This window comes from Phalacrocorax carbo, chromosome 4 (genome assembly GCF_963921805.1).
Source record: "Phalacrocorax carbo chromosome 4, bPhaCar2.1, whole genome shotgun sequence".
NCBI classification, from domain to species: domain Eukaryota; kingdom Metazoa; phylum Chordata; class Aves; order Suliformes; family Phalacrocoracidae; genus Phalacrocorax; species Phalacrocorax carbo.
In genome coordinates, this window is record NC_087516.1 from 52,906,825 (window position 1) to 52,933,824 (window position 27,000).

The window sequence follows — 27,000 nt, forward strand, 5'->3', positions numbered from 1 at the left end:
GGGATGCACAGCATCCTAATTAATTTGGCAAGACCTGACACAAATGAGTTGAAGAGGCTGTTCAAAAGAGGAAAAATTGGTGTTGCAGTAATTAGCGATACATTGCATAAATAATGTATAACACTTAGAAAAATGTTGGTGTGATGAATACATGAAGTATATAATCAACAGAAAATGTTTTATTGATATATAACTCACATTATGTAGATGTATGAATCAAAAGTAGTATGTTCTCTATTCTGCAATTAATAAACCACTTAGTCTACTTAATTTTACATTAAATGTTCAATATTGTATCATAAATAAATTAAACCAAATAAATGTGCCATATTTTTCTCTTTTTTTCCCCCTCTTCACAACTCGTCTGTTTGCAGTTTCCCCCCTTGAGAAAGACGGGGCTATGCAGACTCTATTCTGCTGGTGTCTTCTTTGTGCCATGAACTTATATATTTTATTTGCTCTTATTTAAACTGTAGAGGCAGCTTTTACAGCTATAGAGACCTACATTTGTTGGTTTTTCTTAAATAACTGCAGTAGATATTCATGTAAATAACTTACTGGTGGTTTATGGAAGTGCTTTTCCAAATCTGCAGGTGGAGCTTAGTTGATAATTGCAGCAAAGAATAGGGAGAAATGCAGTTAGATACAAGACCTAATCATTAAATACTTCAGCTAAAAGTTAGCAAAATGCTGGAAAGTAATCTGATGTTATACTGTATCCTACTCTCTGCAGTACTCGGCAAAGGACTCAGCAGACCACTGCATAACACAGGCTGGAGGGGTCTTAGTCCTAGGTGGCTCTGGAGATGGAACTGGGCTTTGAACATTTCTTATTTATTCGAAATTAATGATTCCTAAGGCAGAACTCATAATAACTGAAATCAAATGGTTCACTGAAAAATATGTATGGCATTCTTGTCCCCTTAGTAGGCAGGGACTCATATGACTGTAATAACTCCCTTAAGGTGGTAACCACCTAGGTCTGTAAATAGATGTCTTGAGTGGAACAGATTTATCGGTCTGCTACAATTTTTCTGTAAATGGGTCTTAATGGTTATGAAATCTTTCTGTAAAATTAGAAAGTACGAAGAGTTAATGAAACTGCATTTGGAATTAAAAAAAACATGTTTTCCCAATAGTATGGCAGTGTATAATTTTTTATCTACCTTACCCCTTATATAACTGACAGTAAATGTTCAATATGTCCTTCTCTCCCATTCTCTGTCCCTCTTAAGGCAGCAGAGAACCTCTGGGCGAGTAGCCAGTGTGTATCTACCCCTTACCAAGTGCAAGCTGCTCTTGAAAGGCTGCTTTCTTATTTACAGTGAATGGAGTTCTGCTCCCAGAACTCGAATATCTAGCTGCTTGGCAACTTCGTAAGGGGAAGCAAAGGAGCAGAGAATAGTTTTAAATTAAAGGTCTAACCTGTTTAAAACAGAGTGTTGCCTTGTTTTCCCAACCAAGTCTTATATGATAGCTGCCCAACATGTGGAGGAAATCCAGAAACAGAGGGAGTGCTCTTTGCCTGTTAGTGCCTGAGCCAGAATGGAGTTGGGAACAATGTATTTCTGCAAAAGACAAGTCCCACCCAAGGGTAATGGAAAATAGCTGCCATTGCTTTTTTGAGTGCATCTTACTGAGAAGGATGTCTGTGGCCACTACAGATGTGCCATATGAAATGGCATTTGCTGTAGCAAGCACATAATTTCTGTGTTCAAGACCAACATATGCTGTTTGCATTAACCTGATTCAGCATGCAGCAGGCTCTGATTCAGGTCCCAGTATCAGTGAGAGAGTCCCAGGCTGCTCCTGGTTGCAGCAGCTCTGACTGGGCTGCAGTGCAGGGCAGAAGCCCTGCGGTGGCAAGTACATGCCCTAGGTCCACAGCTGGCCCTGCAGACATGAGATTATGCCAGGTTCACTCTGCTCCAGCTCTGAAGACAAGGTCCCTGTTGGCTGCTAAAATAGGAGCTGGAATCAGCAGATCAAAGCAGCTGGTCTTCAATTTGAATTTGGAAACTGATTGTCAAGAACATACATAAGGTACAACCTTGCTCCATACTCCTTCTCCTGTCAAAATAGACTGAATGTAACCATGCTAGGAAAGCTTTCTGTTTGCTGAGTGCCTGAACCAGAAGGTCTACAGAGGATAAATGCTCTTTGAGAGAGGCACATAGTGCTCTTACCCCTCTCCTGTTGAATGACTGGGGCTTTCAGTGTGTCCCTCAGAGCTTCAGCTCACAAATATGATTAGTTCAGAGAGCAGCAGCTTTCTGTGGAGAGGTTAAAACAGTCTCAGGGGAGCTGCACTTTACTGCAAATTTTTCCCTTGCTGTTAGTTATCTGTGTCTTTTTGCAGTGCTTCCTTCAGTTGCCCTCAAGCCCACATCACCAGAAGGATAAGCCTGTGTGAGAGACAAGAGAAGTGGCTGATGCCACTTCTGCGAGAGGACAGTAGGCTTTCCAGCATGGGTCTGGACTTCCCGGTGATATTTACACCCATCAACCATTATTTTCCACATTTCACCATGCTACCTTGATTGCTAGGTGGGTTTTTTTTTCCAATAAGGAGACATCAGGAAGCAAATAGCATAGGGAAAACTGCCTGGTTCCACTTAGGCCATCCCCAATAACCTAGGAGGAGTGCTAGCCCTAGCTGCTTCCGTACTAATTCTCTTCCTAACTCCCTTCCTTCACAAGTCCAAACAATGCTCAATAACATTCCACTGACTCTCTCAACTCTTATTCTGAGCCCTGGTGACCAACCTATTCATCCTAACATGAGTCGGCAGCCAACCAGTAGAACACCCATTCATCATCATCGGCCGACTAGCTTCTATAGCCTACTTCACCATCCTACTAGTTCTCTTCCCTCTTGCTGGAGCCTTAGAAAATAAAATACTTAGCTACTAAAAATACTCTAATAGTTTAATAAAAATATTGGTCTTGTAAACCAAAGAATGAAGACTGCACCTCTTCTTAGAGTTCAAACCAACCCTCAGAGAAAAAGGATTCAAACCTTCACCTCCAACTCCCAAAGCTGGCATTCTATATTAAACTATTCTCTGACACCCCGCTAAACCACTCAAATTGCCCCCCGCGACAGCCCCCGCACAAGCTCCAACACAACAAATAAAGCAAGCAACAAACCTCACCCAACTACCACAAACACCCCCACCCCATATGAATAGAACATTGCCACCCCACCAAAAGCTAACCGAACTAAAAATATCCCCCACTATCAACAGTAACTACTCCCAACTTCCAACCGCCAACAAAACTAAGAACAACAACCCCAACTACAACCACCAAAGTCAGTCCACTACCATAGCCTAAAACCTGCCAATCCCCTCAAGCCTCAGGAAATGGATCAGCAGCCAAAGACACAGAATATACAAAAACCACCAGCATACCACCCAAATAAACCAGAAGCAGCACTAAAGCCACAAAAGAAGCCCCCAAACTCAACAACCACCCGCACCCTACAACAGAAGCTAACACTAACCCCCCCACTCCATGATATAGGGAAGAGTTAGATGCAACTGCTAAGCCCCCCAAAACAAAGCATAACCCCAAAACAAAGCACAAAATAAGTCACAGCAGTTCCTGCTTGGCCTTTCTCCAACTGCCTGGTTCCACTTAGGCCATCAGAAAAGGAAAACAAAATACACGCCTAAACATTTCTAAGAGAAACTGCAAGCCAAGTAGAAGCTTGTTATAAGGCTCTTTTTTGAATACATCTTCCTAAGGAGAGTAGCATAGGAAGGAAAAAAGCCTACAGGGAGGAAAAAGTGAGAAGAAAAAATAATAGTTGAGTAAAGGAGAATTATTTGGATCTGTGTGTGTTAACTTGAGCAGAAATGTCTCTGTGATTAATTTTCGCCTGTCCATATTAATAACTCTGTAACATGTGGGACTGTGGTTTATTGCTTCAAGCATTCATTGAAGCTTGATTTAACATTGAAAATGGATAAAACGAAAGGCCTCACAGGAGCAATTTAAAGTAGATTCATTTATTTTCCCTGTTCTTGATCATGAACCACAGGAATTATCATAAGATTGCTTTCTATGTGTATGAGGTGTGCTTGCCTAAGCAATAGCATAGAAGCATTTCAGGGATTTCTAGGCTTTGCTGATGAGCGAGCTGGTTCTGTGACACCAGTAACAACGTGAACAGACCCATTTGGTTATTTATTTTGGATATTCTGATTCTGATAATGTTGCTCAACAAAGACCTGAGGAGAACTGCTGTTAATGACTATAAATTCCTAAGCAGGTCACGTAAAGAAAAATAATGCCCTCTGCTGCTTATTTCAGCCAGTCAGTTTCAGGCGTCACAGTTTCATTCATCAGAAATGTGTTAAACAGACATCTAAGATGCTGATGGCTGATTTTGGCACCGAGAAAACTTACTGAGTGGAGAGTTTTACAAGTTTATAATTCAGACTGGCAGCTTTACATCTAAATATTGACATAATCGCATGCATTTGCCTTTCTATCTCAGAAGCACTAAAGTGAACCTTGACTACTTCAAACTGATGTCTTCTCTGATCCAATCTGACATGTTAATGACAAGCATTTAATTTCTTTCATCTTCCAATTTTGATAGAAGTTGACAGAATCTATATGTAATTAAGAATGCTCACCGTCAGTAGATCAATTATTAAGTCTAAGCTGGATTTTGTGCTAAACATAGAGTTTTCTGGTAAATTGGTGTTTATGATTCAATTTATTAAGTTAAGAATATGAGTTGTCATATTTCAGTATAACCTTTATATTTTTTAAACAGCTAAACACAGGTACTGGGAGGACTAATCTATCTCCCTTCTGTTTTTACTTTGTTACCACTATTTAATAGCAAGGCATATAATCATATCACGATCGCTGCTGCAGTATGAAATGCAACATTTCCACTAGGACAACATTGTTCCTCTGTTGCAGCTGGCTTATAACCAGAGTGGAACTATAATGTTGGGGAATTTGGAGAGACTGCTCTCCAGAGACGTAAAAAAGAAGCAGCATTTCCACAAATACCACAGACTGCACTTTTTCATGCAATGTCCTTCAATGTATGTCATGGAGAAATACGTTTCTCTTTAAAAAAAAAAGGGAAAAAGCAGAAAATAATTCTATGAGTCATTCAGTCCTACAGTAATCTATTATTTGGTAAAAGTATCTTTACTTACATATATTGGTTTTCTGTGGAGAATCTTTAAACATCTTACAAATACAACTTGAATTAGCACCTCACAATAATCTCGTGTGGTAGTGAAGTATTTTAGTAACATGCTGCTAATTAATAATGCAGCTAAAGTTGAACAGCAGGGGCTGAGTCTAGGACTTTTTGTTTCAATGTGTCCTCCTTTAACCCTGAATTCCTATTTCACTTTTTGATATACATTCAGGGAAAAAAAACCAAAACATTTTTTAATTTCCTGTTTGGCAGCTATTGGTATAAAGCATCGGACTTTTATATTTGTAAATTATTTTAAAAATACATTTATATTGACAATTGTGGAAAACAGTTTGAATGATGGCAGCTTTGCAGCTTGCTCACTGGAAGTAGGACTTAACCGTTGGCAGATACTGTGAATCAATTGAGTCACTTGTTGACCAGAAGTTTTATGATCAGAAGACAGAGATTCAGATGATCTGAATGTTTCTATGTTCAACTCTGATGAAATTTTCACTTATATTACTGACTGAGTTTGCTGCTGCCCATGGGCAAAGGGCACTTAAATCATCACTCACATAAAATTGTCAGGAAGGGACATGAAGTGAATTCATGAAGCTGTGCTTACAGCTGTGCACATCAACACAGCTTCCCTTAAGACACTAGAGAATCTAACCACAAATTAAAGCTAAAGCTCTAATTCATGGCTTTTATCAAATCAATATTTTCAAACACTTTTTGTCCAAATCGTTAGCCTCCAGCTATCTTCTGCCACTTTCTCAAGCCAGTGAACAATTAATATAAAGTTAAAGTAACATCATTTAAAACGAATTCTTAAGTGCACTGTGATTAAAAGTATGGTTGTACCATGGGCTGCAGAGTGTTTTGCAGATAGTATTAAGACAGCCCAGATGATTTGCCAATTTGATTCTAATCAGTTTCAGCTGCCATACCTTCCCACTTAATATTTCACATCACATTTCTAAGGAGCTAGTAACCTCTGCTTTCTTTGGGCAAGAAGAAAGAAATTCAAGAGAGTTAATAAAATTTGACACAGTACTGAGATTTTCAAGCCTTTGTGCTCCCCTCACTCCTTTCCAAAGGGCCACACACTGCTTTAGGCAGAACAGAAGTGGATTAAATCAAACCAGTAGCAGCTTAAAGTATTTTAAGTACTCTTTTTCATATTAAAATAACTACAATTTATAGTCTTTTTATTCAGTATTTAGGCTTTTTAAAATTGTGTTAATGTGTCTGCTTTAAATACCCTTTCTTTTTTTCACTGCAGTTCTAATTGCCCGTGTGAAAAGTAAAATAGCGCCTGCTGTAGTTGTGCCTGATGTCTCTGGAGACCTAATACCCAGGCATGCTGTGAAATACAACTATTAGATCAAGGAAGTTATTCATCCTCTTCTCATTTGAAATGGGTTCTTTAAAATACAAAAAATTTAAATGACACAAAGCAAGTCCAAAGCAGCTGCAGGACGGGTTGGCATAGAGAGAAATTGCTTAGCAGGAAGATATAGACGAATAAATAGTAAAGGAACTGCATGGTATATGTGCTCTTCTGCACTTCAGACTCTGCAGCCAAAATTGATGTTTTTCAGAATTTCAAGCACCCTCAAAATCCCAGGATATATGAGATACCCTTTATCATGCAGGGGCCCTTTGTCATGACCATTGTGTCATCAAAATGTTGGATATCATGTGGCTCTGTCAGGCAACTGATTTCCTCTGACTGGAAATGCTGTACACAAGGTCTGTTTTTTGCCACAATGATAATGATGGCTTCAGTAAACCAGGCTGGGAAAAATGACCAGAAGCAGATTTCCTCCAGCTATTATCTGTATTTGAAGTATTTTGATTCCTTGTAAAGTAACAATGTGGAGAGCTAATGTGCCTGGGTCTTCCACATGAGGTTTGCCTATAGAAACTAGGACACATGGTACAGCTATTCTCTTCAAGCCTTAGTCACACTTCTGTGTTCACATATATGATGCTTAAGACACTGGCCTTGGCATCTGCTTCTCCATAAGTTTAGCTGCTATAAATCACAAAGGAACAAAGATCTTTTCTGTAGCTCCTACTTATGCATACTGTTCTCTCTCCCTCTTTCCTCAGAGAGCTGATATAGGGATCTCTGCCCTAACCATCACCCCTGACAGGGAGAATGTGGTGGACTTCACAACGCGCTACATGGACTACTCAGTGGGTGTGCTGCTTCGAAAGGCAGAGAAGACAGTGGACATGTTTGCCTGCTTGGCACCATTTGACCTCTCCTTGTGGGCATGCATAGCTGGGACTGTGCTGTTAGTAGGGCTACTGGTCTACCTCTTGAACTGGCTCAACCCCCCACGCCTTCAGATGGGATCCATGACTTCCACAACCCTCTACAACTCTATGTGGTTTGTGTATGGCTCCTTTGTGCAACAAGGTAAGAGACAGAGGGAGACTCTGCCTCCAAGAGAAAACCTATATATCCTCCCCATTGCCACAGAAACTTTCCTCTTCTCTGCATCCCTCCCACAGTCCCTGAGGGACAGGGAGCACTGGAAAGCCTTGTGCTATAAAGTTTCTAAGACCTTTGGCTGCCCGGTGTGGGAACTGTGAGTAGTTCAGAGCACTACGTGCTAGCTTGTTTTAATTTCTAGTTGTCTAATTAGAGAAAGATTATTTTTTGTTCCGGGGGGGGGAAAAGTACTTATCATCTGCTGGAGAAGTATTCATGGTTAATGTGAGTGCTATGTTCTTACACAGTGATACAGAAAATATTGGGATTTGGCTTTTGAAATAAGTTTAGACTAATCACTAGTGCTAAATGGTCTTATTGTATCTGATATTCTTTCCTCCCTCTTCTGATTTATCTCAATTTTCCTATGTAATGTTTAGACTCAGCCTTCTCTGGCCTTCCTGGATGCTTTCTCAACCCCCACTAGCATCTGGTGTAGCCCAGGCTATTCCCCAATCCTGTTCATATTCACAAGTCCTTCAGAATCTACTTCTTCCAGCAGAGCTTTATCCATGCATCCTAAAGACATCAGGGACTACAGACCTTGGCTTGGTATATGCTACTTAAAATCCTGGTCTACAAATCAGGGTTGTAATGCAACGTGGAATAAGAAAACACAGTTTCATGTGAGAACAAAAAAGATTTTGAAAATAACACTTGACAACAAAACAGAGTTAATACCTTCTGGCATATCCATGTAATTGTTCATCAGTCACTACTGGCACTGCAGGTACACCTATTTGTAATTGCACAGAGCATCTGCTCTACAAAGAGCCATGGCCACTGCAGCCTCAAAACTCCCAGATAGTTTTTTTTTTTTATTTTTATATGAATTTCGATGGAGCACTGTAGGTAAAAGCATCCTATTTACATAACCCTCACAACATGTAATTTAGAAATTGCATTATTCCCTGTTAGAAACAATCAGACGACATCCACAAGAGTTAAAGGTATGCATGAAATCAAGTATGAAACTCCTAGAACAGAAAAAAGCTAAATTAACACCACCATCCAAAAAAAGGAAGAAAAGTTGAAGTTGAGAATTTCCACAACAGGTATGTTTTTAAACACATCAACATAGAGATGATACCTTTAAAATTATTTGCATTGAGCAGTGATAGCCAGCTGAGGAAAGCTGAAGAGATTGCTTCACGTTTGTTGTAGATTTTTTACAAAGGAAACCAAAGACTTCAGAGCCAGCTGAGAGCTACAAAAACTTTTTTAATGTATTTGGGTGGGTTTATAAAGTTTTCTTTCTGTCCAAAATATTCTGAGTGTAACTGTTTAGGTCATCCAACTGTGAAAGAGCAGCTGGTCCGTTACAGAACTATACTCATTACATCTGTCTGCTTGTTAGGTGAAAACTTGTGAATTTGTTTCTTTACTGCATAAATGCGAGTAATTTTACATAGGTTTATTGGTTGGTATTAGCCTTAGCACCCCTGCTGTACTCCCAACATCATTAGTCCTGAAAAGCTTTGCCCAGCAAAGGTTTAAAGGAGGAAAGCTAGTTTGATCACACACTTCAGTCTCATGAATTATTATCGGAATTGTTTGCCTTATGTCTGTCCAAGTGAGCCTGTTGCCCAGTGTCCCAAAGTTTCCTAAGTCACAGGTCTGGAGTAGTAGCCCACAAGTGAGACCTTCAATAGACACTCAGCCTACAAAGAAAAGGTTTTTCTGACCAGTGAGTGAAAATGAGTGCTTGAGGAGGGCTTAGAGGGTAACCTTGGATTAAGCATGAAGTTGAGGAAGCGTTAGATGAAAAGAAGTGGGACCAGATGACAAAAAAACCAGAAAGTACAGGAAAAAGCAAAGAAAAAGGATTTGCTCAAGGAGATCTGTCTGCATCTACTCTTCATGGTAAGAGGGTCATGAGGTGCAACTCAGGATTAGTAAAACCTGCTGGTGGGACACGGCAGCTTGGAGCACCAAAACTGTTGTGGGACTTCAGAAAAAGAAAATCCAGAATTTGGAAGGTGAGAGGTATTTATTTACATAGAGAGGCATCTTACCACCCTACCAAGTGGATTTTCAGCACAACTCTTTAGAATCCACTAGAATAATATAAAATGTTAATTTGGTTCCTACTGAGTGGGGGGAAGCTATAGATTCTCTCCTTAGAACAACAAGAGGACAGTCCTTAATTTGCTAGAAGGAAAAATGACAAAAATTTAATAGGGTTGATACCAAAATACATGAAACTTATGAATTTATTTAAACATAAAGACTCAGAAGACGTCAGAAATCCAGTGCAAAAGAGTAAGAGAGCCATTTATAATGTCAGCCTGCATTTCACATTCTATTTGAATATAACAAAAACTATATTAGCTGAAGCATTATTGTTTACTAACCCTTCTGAACACAGACAAATGAAAGTAATTTCCATTGACAGGCTAACTGGCTATTGTGGTAATTTTTCTTCTGTTTTCACTCATCAGCCCTTCATTCTGTAGAAGAACTCTGCAGGTTTTATTTGTTTTGGAATAGCAAATCTGTTGCTATTAATTGTGATTGGCATACCTTAAGTGTGGCAGCATGGGGCATTTCAAATACTGTCACGTTCACTTAAGAAGTCTTTCAGCTGCTTATTTAAAACATGACAAGGTACTCATTTCTGTTATCAAAACATACAGCCAAAGATACTTTTATATCCTGCACTGAGAGAAACAAAGCAGCATGAACCAAGGATTTATAGTGCTTTGATAGTGCTGGATTCTTTGGGGCTAGCAAGCGTGTTCTGGCATCGCCTTCTCTTTCTTTCCTCTAGCTAGGGGTAAAATTTGCAAGCACACAGGCTGGCTCTAGACCTGCCATGGCTCTGACGATAAAGAGGTCTTTGGTGCAAAAATACAAGTCACTTTTTAAGGAAACTCATAACCTATTTTGATTGAAACAGAAAGGACTTCTTTTGCTTGTTTCTTCTGAAATAGTTAAACACTCTGCAGATTTAACAGGTAGCTTCAGTCCGCTCTGTCATGTTGTATTTCCTTTCGGCCTTGACTCTGATGTTCTGATCAAATTCTATTAATAAGTTTTAACCTTTTGCAATTTTTGAAACATCAGAGAAAAATACTGTGTCATCACCTGTGGACTAGAGTCAGCACAGACCAGTCTAATAATTTTTAAGGAAGGTCTATGACTACTCCCATACTCAGTAGTGAAATATAAGTATTTTTAGTTGTTTCCTTAAAGGTAGACTGAAACTTAATGTCACTGTTTCTTTTATCATTTACACTTGGGTCTTGAACTTGGCTTTCAATATCTCTTTTTCCCCATGTAGGAGTGACCAGCCCAGGTATCATTTTGAAACTCATGATATAGAGTTATATTTTCTCTCAGTTGCCCTTCTAATTTTATGTTAATTCATTACAGAGATCAGTGTGTATGTATTTATATATGTTTTTTAAATTTTAACCTACAAGTGATTTTTTTATTAGAAGAGACAATTTTAGGTTAGAACTGCAATGTAACCGGGGAGGTTCATTTAATATAAAAATGTGTGAACTGTGAAGTGGGTTTTTTTTTATTCTGTACTCAAGTCCTTAATTTAAACAAAAAATGATGACCAGTGCATTGAAATGCTTTGTCTTACTACCCAATATACCCACTGAATCTGCAATATACTGTGACACTAAGAAGACAGAGACTTTTCAGTGATCTTGGCTGTGCAGTGCTGTGGATTATATTAAAAAAAAAAAACATTTCTGACTCTGAACTACTCATCCAAGCATAAGATTCTGTAACACACATCTATTATCTCTGAGTTGTTTATTTATGCAGTTTCATAGATTCAGAGTGTGAAGGATTACAGTTATGTTGAAATCTAGTGTCATGGCTTCTGAATTTGTTCTTTTCCATTTGCTTATCTTAGAAAACTAAGTGTCAAAAGCTCTGTATTTTGCTTCTTTTCAAAATCAGCTTTTGCCAGTTGAACAGCAAATGTTAATGATTCCTTTTCAGTGGGTTTCCTCTCTCTCTCTCTCCCTCCCTCCTTATTTCCCTGTGGCTTCTCAATCCACTCCTCACAGGTTTTACTCTCTGCCTACCTTAACACTGCAGCTGGTGGTCACCGCTGCTGTAGCTTTCTTCTTGGGTATCACTTGTGACCCCACTGATTCTGCTGCTCCTGCTCTTCCCCATTGACGTGGCTCCTTCCCAGGCCTCTATTATTATACATTTAACAAAGAGAATTGTAAAGTCCTACCCCTCAGGAGGAACAACCCCATGCACCAGTGCATTCTGGGGGTCACCCAGCTGACAGAGCACTGCCACAGGTTGCCCAGGGAAGTTGTGGAGTCTCTGTCCTTGGAGGTATTCAAAAGCCATCCCAACACAGTCCTAGGCAACTTGCTCTAAGTGACCCTGCTTGGGCAGGCAGGTGTTTGAACAAGATGACCTTCAGAGGTCCCTTCCTACCTCAGCCAGTCTGAGTGACATAATACTAAATTACATAGTTTTTGCTCAACTTTTGTGCTATTCTACACAACCGCATTTTTCTTCCCCTTCAGCCTGGTATCACTGCTATTCCCTCAGATTTTGCCCTCATTAAAATATGCCAATGTTGGAAACCTGCCGTATGAACAGGGACCAAGGAACAGTCTCAGAGAGGAAATTGGTTTTACTAAAAACTTTACTAAAAACTTCATCGAGATTAACTGAATCAACTCACTGCAATGGCACAATATCTATTTATACTTGCTGAGAACCTAGTTTAATCTCCTGAAGGTTTTCTATTAGCTTCCTACTACTTTATGGGCTCTTGTTACAGAATACTCTAGAGAGCGCTCCGCTTTCACCATTACTGGAGAAAACCAACGATTTAAGAAACAGATGTTCACAATTTAGAGTTATTCCCAACCCTTTTTGTGTAATAGATCAGTTTTTTGAGACAGGTGAAATGCTGCATAACTTTCACCAAGAACTTGCAGAGGAATGTTCTAGAGGATTTTATTTTGAGAGCAGCCTCTCAAATTTTGCTTCAGAATACAGTGCTAAGCTTACTTAGTTTAATAGAACTCAACTGAATGTAGACAAAATAATGTTATATAGAAAATTATGAAGTTTTGTATTTAATATAAAAGATTAAATAGAAAGTCTTTGTCTCTCTCTTATCACACTCTGTTCATTTAACTTTGAATTTTTCTGTAAGAGGAGGTATTTCTGAACTGAGCTGGCAGGATTTTAGATTATGCAGGCAAAGATGCAAGGCTCTGTTTCACTTGGAAATGTCTGTAAGAAAGAGAACCAGGCAGATTTTTATTTTTTTTTTTTTTGCTATAACAGGGAATATCTTTAAAATGGCTGAAACATTCAAGATTTAATCACTTCTCAGTGATTGCAATAAAACAAACATTTGTTATCATTTTATAAATAGGGTTTGACCATAGAATAATGGGTGCTTAAAGTATTACCTGTGAAAATATAATTTTCTTCAGAAACCTGAACATTCTTCCTTAACCTAGCAAAGTTATGAAATGAATGATGTGAACTGGTGGGCTTTTTTTTTTTTATCCCCTTATGTTTTGGTTAGTTTAAAATTCTGGTCATAACTGGAGGTGGTGATTGGTCATCAGTGGTGTCAGTAATGGCCAATTATGTTCATAATGCCAAGTAAATGAGCAGATCATACTGTTTGCCTTGTTTAAATTACATTTCATAAGAGCAATAAAAGAGACTCCAAGCCTTGGCACTTCTAAGTCATTATAATACTTCTCGGATGGTTAAAGCCGCTCAGACTTCTCAGTTTTGTTCCTTGCATTACCACCCAAAGCATGATATAATCCTCCTGAAATGCACTGCCTGGAGTGTGCTGTTGCTTAATAAATTACTCCATCTTGCTTATCTCGCTCTCAGCATATCCCTATCAGCAGGAAACCATTATACTGTAACAATGTATTTTCTTAGTGACATTTTCTCTTAATTAACTGTGCACCAATCTCTATGTATTTAATATTCAGGGGAAAGTTCTAAAAGCATTTTAAAAAAAAATGTGTTAGAAATCAACTCTATCTTCACATGCGATATTTAATGATGAAACCTAGTTATTTTTTAAGTGTAGCAAATCAAAAAAAAAAATCCAGTGTAAAGGTTTTAGGTCTAAGACCTAGTTCCTAATTTGGACTCTGCATCAGTTCTGAGTTGTAAAATGGAAATATTACTTATCTTCTTTCATAGAAACATGTTTTATGTCTTCTGATATAAAGCAAAACTTAAATGCCAGTCTCATTAATTAACAGTTTTATTTGCTCTTCAAACTAATGCCAGGTCTTGACATATTCCTGTCATGTTAACAAGGGGAACAATTCCTGACATATTAACAAGGGGAACAGACTTGCTGCGCCTAAAATGCACCTCACTAAGCTGCAAAAATGAAAGTCAGATACCAAACATGCTAGGAAACAAACCAGTCACCACATTTTCCTAGCACATAACCAGCAGATATATTTGTGATGTTATAGTTCCACCTTTAAACATGAAACCCCCAAATTCTCATTTGATTATGTTAAATCTAGGCTTACGTATTAGTATGTATACATACGTTCATAAAGTCATCTCACCAAAAGAGGTATTGCAGCCCTGTGGTACCGCGTCTCAATGGTTTGGCCAGCCCTCTTGACAGCAGCAAAAAATAACTAAATTTTGGCAATTATGTCCTATGTCTCAAATGTGTTTGGAAATGACAAGTGATCACTGGAACTGACAACATATACTGAGAATTATTGTCATGTATACAGTACACCTTTGCAAACATTGGATGTTGCTTTATGTGCATAGCACTTTCAGAGGTTTATTTGATTGTCTCTTTTGGAAATTGTACTTCCAAGGAATAACCATGCTCCAAGTTAAATGTTCAGTAGTGTGGGCATCTGTTCGCAGCAATGCGATGCCACTAGCATTAAACTGCTAACGGATATGTTTGGATTTTCCCCTAAACTGAAGTTAAGACTCAGGCAGTCCTCAGAGGCATCTAAAATAATGGATTTCTTTATGTTGTGTGCACCTGCTTGCTTGAGTAATAGCACCAGGTACATGAAGCAGTATATTTAGAGGTGTTGTGTCTGACACAGCTTCTGTGAGGAGGTGGAAAATGAATGGCGGTATGAAAGCTCCAAAAAAATGCCTTTATTCCCCTAGGACTAGCTCCAAGGCTGATTAATTGACTGTGAGAAGGCAATGTCTGTCTGGCTATAGTATAAATGCTGATCAAGACCAAAAGACGCAAAAGGGAAAGTAGAATTGGATGTCTGTGGTATCTGTCCATCTTTCTGTGTTCTGTCAAAAGAATCCTAAGGTGAATATTTTACTCAGAAGAGTTTCTTTAATTGTTTTGATATCTAATATGACTTTATACTGTATTTGGATAAAGAATGGGTAAGTTAGATTCATATTAAGTAATCAGTTTTGACTTTTCAGGGTTCACCTGTATATAATATATATTTAATTGAGGAAACAAGGAAGAACAATTTAGCCAGGAACTGACTGTTTCTTGCATGGAAGAGGAGAACTGTAACCCACATTTTTATCTGCAAAGATATTTAGAAGCTGAAGAGCAAGCCTTACGTGTCCTGCTATTTGATCTTCCTGCACAGAAGCTTACACTTAAGTTGGCAATTTTGGCTGTTTAAGGTAGGGAGGAAGTGAGAAACAAGTTTTAGCTTTATTAAAAATACTGCCCCTCTGCTTGCATGACAGCAGTTTCACCTACAAACTGATGAGCCTTTTTCAGTGGAGGATATCCAAGAGACCAGATGAACATGGGTTTAGAGGGGAACCCGGGGTAGTTTTCCATTGCTTTTTTAGTCTGTGGGGAGTCCCTCCTCTGCAACAGCTGTGCCGTAGTTGTATCCACCCATGTGGCTCTTCTTCATAAAACCAACTGGTGGGTAGATGCCAGGAAAATCGCCTGCAAACTAGTGAAGAGGTTTTGAAGCTGCTGACAGGAAAGTCTCCCTTCTTCATCTGTTGAATTTTTTTTCCTCAGACCTCTTCTAATATTAAAATGTGTATAAGAGGCGTAGGCCAAAATGAATAGTGAAAGGAAGCAAATAATGATACCAAGTGAATCTTTTGATTAAGTTAACCAACCTGTTGCTTTCCCTGACTGCTGAGATGAAGGTCTACTCTCAGCAAATATTGAAAAATGAGACCTGTTGGGTTTTTTATTTGTATATTTTTTTTAGTCAGGTTCCCAGTATGCAAATTAAAGGGATTGCCTTCACTACAGCAGCATCCTCATGTAGAAACCTCCTGCAGCTTAATTTTTATTCTTCCATGTCAATAGTGAAGGGAGATATCATAAAGTAGGACATTACATTTTCAGTGCTTTTGAAGTTAGTGAGATGGTGTTGGGTTAAAAATGTGTGATACCTCATCTACCAGACAAAAACTGAGATGAAGAAACATGTGTGGCTTTGACTGAAGAGTCTGCTTCTCCCACACTAGGATAAAGATAACAGTGAAGCGGAAAGATAGAAAATCTTCTGCAAACAGGCCATTAAGAAACGGTGATAATAAATCTGTTGAGTGGGAGTGCTCGTTGTTCATGCCTAGGTATACTTGCTAATAGAACATTTTTAGGTATAAGCATGCATTCCATTCTTACAATAGCTTCTTTCATTTCTATACCTATCCCCAAAGAAGAAAATCCTCACTATCCAGTAAAATCATCTTTGAAGTCGCTTTTCACTTCTAAAAAAGCCTGAGTTGTGATCTTATGCAGAGTGATAGCTGGTTTGCAGTGAAAACCAGGTTATTCAACTTTCGAACATAAACATTTGTATTAGTGATTTTCATCCATAAATGACATTATAGTGTCATTCTCAGTGAAACTTAAAAAAGGATGAGGGTTTTCTTCTTTGCTCTGTTCACTATGAACTGTCATAGTATTACTTTAGGTCGAGTTTGAGATCACTGTGATAACAACATTACAAGATGTACCTGAAGTGGAATTTTAGTCTAAATTTTAAAATGTGTTATTTAGGAACATAATTAGAGCTCCTACATTAGTGATGATTGAATTCCATAAGGTTAGGAGTTCACTGCAGAAAGGCACTCTGAAAATTAAAGGATAACTAGAATTAGTAACATGAAAACTGAACTAATGTATCCGAGATGTCTGTGATTCTCTTTCCTCTAAAGTGGTCAGGTGCCATTCTGCAGTGATGGATGCTTGGAAATCTTGCAAGAACAGATTTATAAAGCTTTTCATAATGCTTTGAAAGTTCAGGCAAAAAACTCTCTTTCAGTATGTGATCTTTTTTAAAAATTCCCCTCACCCCAAAAATCTGGAGTCACAGAGATATTTAGAGGTTAAAAAAAAAAAGATTATGGAGAAAAGTACCTGTCAAAAGACACAGAGTATTTTCTGGAATTATTGTTTGTCCTTATGATCTCACTCAATTGTCTTTTGTTTTGCTTGGTTCATTGTCGCTCAGTTTCAGCCAAAGGGGATGTTTTCTCCCTCATGTTCCTAATGTCCTCTCTGACAGACTTTTAGCTAAAGCAGCACTTTAATACCTCATTAATGACGTTGTTCAGTTTAATGTTAATTGTACATACAGATGGCCTGTTTTCAGTCCATTGTGCACTGTTCTTTCTCCCCTCCCGGAAGGTTCTGTGTACAACGCTGTCAGTAGCCTATGGAAAGGCCGCCACTATGCAACCTGTACGTGACAGTTAGCTTCTTAGTCCCTTATGAATATGTACCATAGATAATAATTGTGGTTGATTGCTTGAGGCTTTACAGCATTTGTACCCAGCCATTAGTAATAGAGAGATTGGGTCTCAGCATCTCTTGACATCTAATCAGAAAGTTGCCAGTGTGCAAGGTTATTTGTTAAGATTGGGTGACAGTATTCTCTAAAATAATAGCTAGCGTATATCATTTTGATTCATTCCCAGTGGCTGCAAATAGTGCCTTTATATGGGCATGATATCTGGTGCAATCTTAAAGCACACATCACAGCCCTATAGAAGAGGATCTCCAGAAGCTCCTTGTGTTTGTTACACATGCACATTGAGCTCTAGTCTGCGTTTGCCTCCCTGTGTGTATGTTTATAATTATATCATGTAAAATTATTGTCCTATGTTGTAAAACTGGCAATAAAAGATTAACCAGTCAGAGCTTCTTCTGAGCAAACAGCTGTTAGTAAAACTGCTAGGTTTATTGCACAATTATTTATGATTATGTAATTGACTGGTACTGTATTGGGTAACCCCAAAATTAAATTTGTGACCCTGCTAAGTCTTCTGATGAAAGAGGGCATTTCAGCAGCATTAATACAAGAGATTTTGGCCAACTTACTCATTGGAGGTGCGCAGCAAGCCTCACAGTTCCAGTCTGGTCATAGCTGTAGCAATCAAAAGATTTACTTTCAAACATCAAGGTTTGTATGATATTTCAGCATCTGGATATGTGTAGCATAAGTCTAGTAATGCTGCATCTAAGAGCTCCGAGTAACTTCAGCAAATACAAGTAGACACCTACATCTTCAAAGTTTAGCTGCAGTCATTACTCTTCTTTTGTAATGACAGCAGAAGAGAAAAATGAAATATACTTTTATGATACATTTTCCAGAACTTTTAGAAGCACTGTAGATCTATCCATCCCCTGTCTCTGTGCAATTATATTGCATAAGTCACTACAATGTATTGGCATTGAATTACTGCACACTATTATTTGTGACATTTTCTTTTATCTGTGATGCACTTTGATTTTCAGTTGAAAACATCATATTTTGCTAATTCTGCAGAAAGATGGGATTTGACTACTGCAAATTTGCTAATATCTGAAAAATGATTTATTTTGTGGGTCTAGGCTTAAAAGCCAGGAATTAATTCCTATATCTCTTGAAGATTCATACTGTAAATACTCCATAATAGAAATGCAAATCTGATTAATGTATATTCTTGAAATATCAGCAATACCAGGAGAAGCTAGACCACAGCCATTTGCTACGTGGTGATATGACGTGCTTCCCTTCCCAACTTTTGCCTCATTGTCACCGTTTCAGCCAGATGGGTGGAAAGAAATGACTTATTGTTGGGAAGGGAATTATAAATATACTATAACTAATATGTTCTGCTAACACCGTTTTAATCAGGTAATTATTAAAGGACTGTTTGGCCTTTAAGGACATTGATTTAATGGGAATTAATTTAATGATTGAACACTGTTTGTGTAACATTATCATTGCTAGTGATGCAGAAAATTGGAATCTCAGCTCAGCTGGAAAGAGGTTAGACTTTCCATTATCACATTAGATCCCTTTCTTCTGGAATGCAATTATTAGACCCTTTTTCATACTTTCAGTATATATTTAAATGTTTGAGCTTTACCTAAAAAACCCTGAGGAGAAAAAGGAAGTAAAAATGTTCATCATTGTACTGTTCTAATTTTTAATCAGAGGCTTGAATTTCTGTTTAATGTAGCCTTAAACAAAGTCCATTAGATTTTGGTTTTGACTTGCTATTGCTTCTCCTGTGAAAGAAATTCTCTCTGTTTTCATTCTCTGCTTTCTTCTCTGCAAACCTGATCATTATGTTTAGGATGAATAGGGGTTTGTTTTATGGAATGGTTTTACAGCTATAAAAAAGCAGCAGCTTTAAAAAGTAGTAGCAGATAAAGCACAGTTCTATCTAGATTATTCTGAGGCTGAATCCTGCATGGTCTGGCCACAGCTTAGGAGTGATTTAAAAGAGACTCTGACCCATTTGTTCTCAAAATGGAAATGGCGAACATTATTGAAAGCCTGTATTCAGTACCTGAGGATTAAGGCAGAGTTAAAGCTAACTTTTATAGGTACAACTCCCATTTACCTAAAGGGATGTTGTATCTCACTGCCTTCCTTGATTTGCCCTTAGTAGTGCTATTGTCACGAAATATTTTTCAGCTTCATGGAGCCTTTAACTACTGTTATGTATAAATTTGATCCAGGGATAAAAAGCGGGCTCTGCATAAACAAGCGATTGGAAGCATGTAGTGAATAGATATGTCTGACAGACTTTTGCAGATAGATTAATTTTCAAACAAAATTTTAATCAAGGATGTCTGTGACAGTTCCTGCTGTATCTTGGCAGAGTTTTACAAGGGAGTCTGGTGGCCAAACGATTAGCCCTCTGTCGCTAGGATGAAGCCGTTGCAGTAGAGACAGCAAGCTGGGCAGGCTTGGTGTTTGCAGACAGAAAAATAACTTCACAATGGAAATAGCAGAAACTCAAACTTACAAACCAGCGGTCAGCCAACACTGTAGTAGGCTGAAATGCTTTGCACAGGGTAGCACTAGCCCTTTCCTCAGTGCTAGAACATTTTCTAGCTTCAGAGAGGAGGGATTCAAAGAACATGACTGAGAATCCTGTATTTCAAGCAAAATAGGTTTTCAGTAGTCATTTGGGCCATCTTTTGGATATTTCTATTTGTCCAGCAGGTTATCTGCTAAGGCCCTCCAACCAGGTTTATGAGATGGGTACACTGGGCAGCACCTTGATGAGGGCTTAGTGACAGTGCCATTTGTCCTTGATTAGCCCCAGCATTTGAAGCCTCAGCATGGGTAATCTCTCTTTATTAATGAGGAAACAGATCTGGGCAATGAGCCTTAGTATGCAATTCAAATGCCAAAGGCACATCCAAACAGATGCACAGCAGTAGCAAATAGAGATCTTTCAGAGGGAGTTTGCAAGATCTGAAACATAACTTGGAGGTCCTAACTGGCCAACAGTAACCAAGAGTGACAAGGTAGCGTGGTAATCTCACTTTCAGATTGGAGCTGGCTCATGCCTGGCCTCCTTGGTAGGAGGCTGGAGAGAGCCTGCAACTACCTGCACAAGATTGCGCATATACTCTCAGGTTAGCTGGCTTCCAGAGTTGTTGATAAGGATCTATAGCATGTATAAGATGCAGCTTCTCAAACAACTTTATAGATCTCAGATGACTAGGGGTGACTTGAAATAAGCCTGAAGGAGGCAAATCCAAACAGATTTCACTCAAACATTTTTAAAAAGCGTGCTAAGGACCTTCCAGGACCACTATTTGTTAATGTGAGTCCTGGAGCAATGGTCAGGTTTAAGAAATCTGACAAAAAAATCTAATGTAAAACCGAAAGACCAAACTGAACCTTCAGCTCAAGTGTTTCTTCCATCTTAATACATGGATGTAACAACTTGAAAGAATTCACAAATACAGACATACACTTAACAATTCCAAAACATATCACCATTAAAATGTCTGGTGTTGAAGATATATATTCATACAAAACATTAGTATTTCTCAAAAAGTACAACACCAGTCCTTCTCCTCAAAATCATCCAGAGAAAGAGGAAGGCTGTAGAAATAACAGGAAAAAGGAAGCCTAAGCATGACCATGGTAAATACACCGGTGGCGCACACAAAAATGCTTTATAATGTATTGTTGGGAGTCACACCCGAGCCAGACACTAAAGAGTACCTAAAAAGGGAGAATGCTGATGGAGGCTGATAACAAAGGATATGCAAGGAGATTTTCAGTATAGACAGAGATAGGATATGTTTGGTTTGTCCCTTAAGCATAGTGTTTGACACATAAAGGACTCATGTTCAGCAAAAAGAATAGGCCAGCTATAAACTCAGAAGAGCTCTGATGCTGTTAGGGTAGTCATATGAAAATGTCTCCTCTACCAATTGTATGCTAGGAAGATAGACATCCAAAATTTATCTAATATTTCAAATTGTAAGATTAATGAATACCAATATTTCCACGAGTTTACAATAGCTCCACTAAATTATTTTTATGGTAAATAGGAGAAAATATGAACACTCCTAAATATTTCAACATTTTTAAATGTTTCACATATCTCTCGAAGTAGTTTTTGTTCCTTGTTTACTTCATGTTTATTTTTAGAAAACTAATATATGATAATATCTTGACAATGAAAACCCCAGCTACACATGACTTTTATTATGTTATTTAAAAAAATGTTGCCTGATCTTTTGGATTTGATGGAAACTTTTATAATCACTTTAGTAAAAAAAAATTTCCTTCCAATCCTACTACTTCTGGTAAACCAAAAAAACCCAATTCCTATAACTTACTACCTCACATATTTTGAGTATTGTTTCAGTATTAATAGTAATGGTAGTAATAATACCTAGATGCAACACAGTCTCTTTAGGAAGTAAGACCTGAAGAAATGTTCCATGTGTGAAACAATATTTCTGAATGTCTCTTTTGATATATAAATTTAAAAGGGAAAAAAATAACCACTACATATTAATAAAAACAAAATGCTAGGGGAGAAACAGGTGGTGTGGTGAATAAAAGCAATAGCTGGCTCTTGAACTTGTCCAGACCTTGTAGAATCTGGCTGCCAGCCCTGCCTCATGCTCAGTTCCTTCCCTACTCTCAATCCCCTGCAATCTGCCAGTATTTGCGAGGCTAGGGAATACAGCCACTGATTTACAAGCTTATTTGGAAGGCATTACCAATTCAAGGGGTTGTATTCTCCTGTTGAAGAATATGTGTCGTGCCTGCTGTGGTCAATAGGTGTTAACTTCAGCACACAATGTAATATTACAAACTCAGGTTATGACGTGCCAGCTTCTCTGTTATGGAAATGAACGCACTCTGCACAGCTCAAGGAAAAATGGAAAAGTATGGGTGAAAAATGAAAAGAAAGGAAAGAAAATTCATTATAAGAGATTTTCCAACAACTTCCAAGCTGCATTTATTTCACAGCTGGTAGAAATAGGTACAGGCTTCATTGACTGTATTTTTTTTTTGTCCTATACTGCATTGAACATTTCCAATTGAAAACAGGAGAGATTTTATATTATCAAGAAAGTTTTCAACAGAACAATAGCAACAGCTAATGCCCTGAAAGATTCTGCCTTTGAAGAGCTCTGCTTTGCAGAGTTTTGTAAAGATAACAGACCTCAGTCAAACTTTAGGTTTTGTTTCTCATGGCAAAAATAGCTGAAATATAAAATGCCTTTGCCTCTTTGTTAATAAAAAGTACTCCCCTTACACCCACTGTCTATTAAATGTCCCTTTCACAAAGCAAACGTAAGACGTACATTGATCTAAACTGTTTGCAGCAGAACTCTACACATTATATTAGTGCAAATGGAAATTGCAGATGCACAGCATAATTGATGTGACTGTTCTAACAAGCTAAAGGCTAAACTGCAGCCAACTCCCAGTCTTTTGTGGTTTTTTTTTTTCCAAAGGCCAATAATTCACTGGCTGTGGACAGAGTATCTGCAAGAAAAAGCAAAACCAAAACCTGTCTCTGGATAACCCACCCTGTTATTTCTTCACCTTCCTTTTCTAAGCACAATCAAGATCCTTCCTTTCAAGTTTCATAGTATTAGAGTTCCTCAACAAAACAGTCACATTTAACACCCTTTTCATGGTTCCCAAAATTATCTGAAAAATATCTGGCTAAAGCTCCTTACACAGGAATTCAGCTCACTGCAGACGCCTAGCAGAGACTATTGCAGGTTAAATGATTGAAATTTGACAAATTTATTTGCAACTGAGATTACATTCTTAAAGTGAGAATGGTAGGATAGCCTTGATGGTAAGCATTGGTGACAAACTGAGTTTTGACTATAATAAGAACCTAGTCTTTGGGATTTCCCTGGCAGCTGTGGTTATCACACATAGCAATTGCAAGCCGTGATTCTTGTAGTGTCCTTCCTGTAGGAGACAGGCAGTCTTCACATCCAAGCCTCTCTCTTCACATATGGAGTAGCTGCAGCAGACTCCCAGTCCAGCAGAAACATCATTTAGTAGAGTTATCAAATACAGGGCATAGAATAAGGGTGGTTTATGGCTTTTCTCTGTGTAGGTGTTTCTAAATTTCAATAATTAATCTTCAAAAGACATTGTTCTCAATAATCAATTCCAAATTTTCTCAACATTGTGCGTTCTGTGCTGCTGAGCTGTTTGCTTTAGTAATAGTAAAAAAAATACTTTTGAGCTGTTAAGCAAATGTGTTTTATTTATAAATATTGTGCATTCCCAGTGAAGTTGTTAAATCAATATTAAATCAGAGAGAGACCTTAGCTTGCACATTTAGTGCCTGGACGACTAGTAACAAAAATTGCATCACTTTTCAGCAAGATGGCTGCCACTAGGTTTGATCTCAGAAATACAAACGGCAGATAAAACCTCTCCAAGAGGTGTTTCACCATTTCTTTTTGTCCACAAAACAGAATTTTTTCTCTTTCTTTATGAAACAATTTCATAGCTCTGGACTACGCAGATGAACGTGGTTTTTCTTCAAGCAAACAAGTGACAAATTCCTGAGAACAAAAAGTTTGGAGAAGCCGCCTGTGCATTTTGAATTATTCAAATTCAGTCCAGGATTATAGAATACCAAGATCTCACCAGTCTGTGATCCTCAATTTCCCTGTTTTGCCCATTTCTCTCATTTCATTTCTCCTCCTTGCCTGTGATCCTCTCTTGCTATTTTTTACTTGAAGAAACCTTTAAACTTACTGCTAACAAGGGAGAATAACTTCAAAGGTACTAGAAAACTGTATGGGAATTGCATAGGTTCACATTTTGTCTCCCAAGGTGGGTTTTTTCTGATATTTAGATCTGTCATAATTACACATGATATAGCTTGGATTGTCAAGACAATGCGTTATTTTTCTTACCTTCTGATATTTAGCTTGAAGCACTTGAAAAGAAATGGGAATAAACAAAAATTCATAAGATAAGTTGCAATCTAAGCCTGTCATCTGAAGTAGGCCTGCATTAAACTGGCCTAGGATTGATGAAGGAGAGCTGCATTAGATGAGAGTGGGAGGACTAAAAGTAATTTCTTTCACTGTCACTTTGACGGTAATTCAGCTCTTTCAGAAGCCTCCCAATAAGATTGCTTTTTGCTACTTCAGTTTACTCTGGAAAATATCTTTTCCTTCCTGCACATGCAGTTGGAAATTTTTAAAGGCAGATTAGATTTTTGAATTAATTTAGTACACATCAAAAGTGTCAGATTAATTATACTAGGAGCTGTATCCACAACATAGGTGATCTACAGGTAGTGGCATTTTGTGCCACATTATACCCTTCTGCGAATGTATTGGAAGGGCCAAGTCTAAAGAATAATACAGCCTCTGTATTCATATGAAGGCTGTCTCTTAATATGACAAAGCAACTCCAGGACTGCTGAGTGTCTTCCTTGATTTTGATTTGTTTCATGAGTGGAGCTCAGTATTTTTAAGTGTTGTTTAACATGTTACAACAGTAGTGTTCTTAGTGTAACCATACCCACATGTTAACTCCCATTGATGAATTTTGCTATAGAAACGAGGTGCGATAGGATAGATTTTATTCTGGTCGCCAATGTGTGTTTACATGGCCCCAGGTGGTCTCCTTTGCCATTAGGGGTTATTAAGCTTTGCTGGTACCATATGAAAGACAACAGCAGGGACAGACTTGCTTTATCATCTTGGTTCCCTCCTCTGATGCATTGTGTGTCCTGTGTGTAGCCCCTCCTAACTAGAATATGCTGTCATCCATAAAGGCATCCATACAGTTGAAACTCATACTAGATATTGGGAAGCAGAGCCCTGGGAAGTTTACATGCAAGTCCCTTCTGCATTCTAGTCCTTTTTCATGGTAATGTTAATAGAAAACCAGTGATTGATGCTCTCCTGGATTATTTGGTACTCTTCTGCACTGAGAAAGCATGTAAATTTGGACTGAAAAAAACTCTGGAAAGTTTTATCCCTAGAAACAAAACCGGGGGAAGGGACTGAAGAGGTTTCTTAAGGTGAGCTGTCATTGTGCGCTAAGTGTTTTAGCAAACAGTGCAATAGAACAAGACTGTATAGCATTAAGTCTCCTAATCCATGCCAAAGAAATGATACTATGGCAGTAAGAGATCTCCTTTGATTTTTGTTTGTTTCTTTCTTTCACTAGCAGAGGTGGAGCACCCTGCCTGTACTGCTTAAGGATCATGCACCCATGCAGTTGCAGTGTCAGTACTGCTTTAGAAATGGTGGTTTAAGAAGCGTCAGTGCAAAGATTTTTAGAGTAGGGGCAGAAGTGATTAATTACTTTGATATGTGTTTCTTGTACATGTACTTGGATGCAAGCTTTGTCCTCAAGCTTCATTTATTGACTGCTGATATACAAGGTACAACTGTGAATTAGGAACAAGACTCCACAAACATCTGGGTGAACTAAAATCACTTGGAATTACCAGCATCCACAGTTTTTTAAAGTCTGTTGGTAATGTGAGTGTTAAAAAAGAAAAGTAACAGTGAATAGTTGGGACAACCTTACCAGTGTATGGAGAACTGCACTGTATGAACATGGGGAACACTGTGGCTGAGGGGTCTCTGGTGGCTTTCATGGCCACTTGCTGCATAGCATCCTCTCTTGAAAACCAGAAGGCAGTTGTGTGACTTTCAGTGGTCCTCTCTTTTCTGAGATTTAATTTAAATAAAAAATATGAGAACCTAAAGTTTTACTCATTAAGCTGAAATATGAAAATACAAAGATGTCCAGGGGATCATTGGCTTTTTCTCTATCACTCTACTCAGCTGAATTCAATACAAAGATTATCTGTAGGGATCAGCACCTGAAAGTTTACAAGGACAAACAGCCTGTTCCAATAAATTGATATAGCTGTCTGCTCTTTTCATTTTTATTAAAAATCATTTAAAAATTAAATATTCCAGCAACATTGAAAAAACTTGTGAAGTAAAATATTCTATTAAAAATAATTCAAAATTTATGCAGGAGAGAAAACCAAATCTTCAGATGATGAAGTTAATGTTTATCTTTGAAAGTCCTTATATTGAAATAATATCTTGCAATCTAACTGGTAGATTCTTATTTCAGATAATTACATGGCATCTTGGAAATAAAAGGAAACTTATTTCTAACTGAGCAGGTCTAATACAGATTTTGTCTTTCAATACTGGAATTCTTAAAAGGCAAAGGATATAATACTTACATGCCAAAAATATACATGAATGGAGCCAGTTATTTTTTAACATATAGCACAACCCCACATCAAGGAAGTAGGAAAAAAGCTTCAAATTTGTTTATTGTATGGTGATGCAGAGTTCCCAATACTTCGTATAGGTAGGACAAACTTTGAACAAAACAGTAAGGTGATCCTTCATACTCAAGCATTGATTAAATATCTAGTTTGTGTACATAACTGAAAATTATTTGTACTTGGAATGAGAATAATTGTAACTCATATTCCTATCAAGCCTACTTTCTGGGGAAATGTGAAGGAGTTTTTACATAAGTGAAGATCCAGCACAAAATACTTGCAGATCATAGAATCATAGAATCATTAAGGTTGGAAAAGA

At 38.1% G+C, this 27,000-nt stretch overlaps 1 protein-coding gene across 1 annotated transcript in view; it reads left to right on the forward strand.

Moving 5' to 3' along the window:
- GRID2 (glutamate ionotropic receptor delta type subunit 2) overlaps positions 1 to 27,000 on the forward strand; it is a 743,546-nt gene that overhangs the window by 604,064 nt on the left and 112,482 nt on the right. The window contains exon 11 of the mRNA XM_064449954.1: positions 7,295 to 7,607. Within this exon, the coding sequence (XP_064306024.1) occupies positions 7,295 to 7,607 (313 nt within the window). The remainder of the gene's footprint in view (positions 1 to 7,294; positions 7,608 to 27,000) is intronic.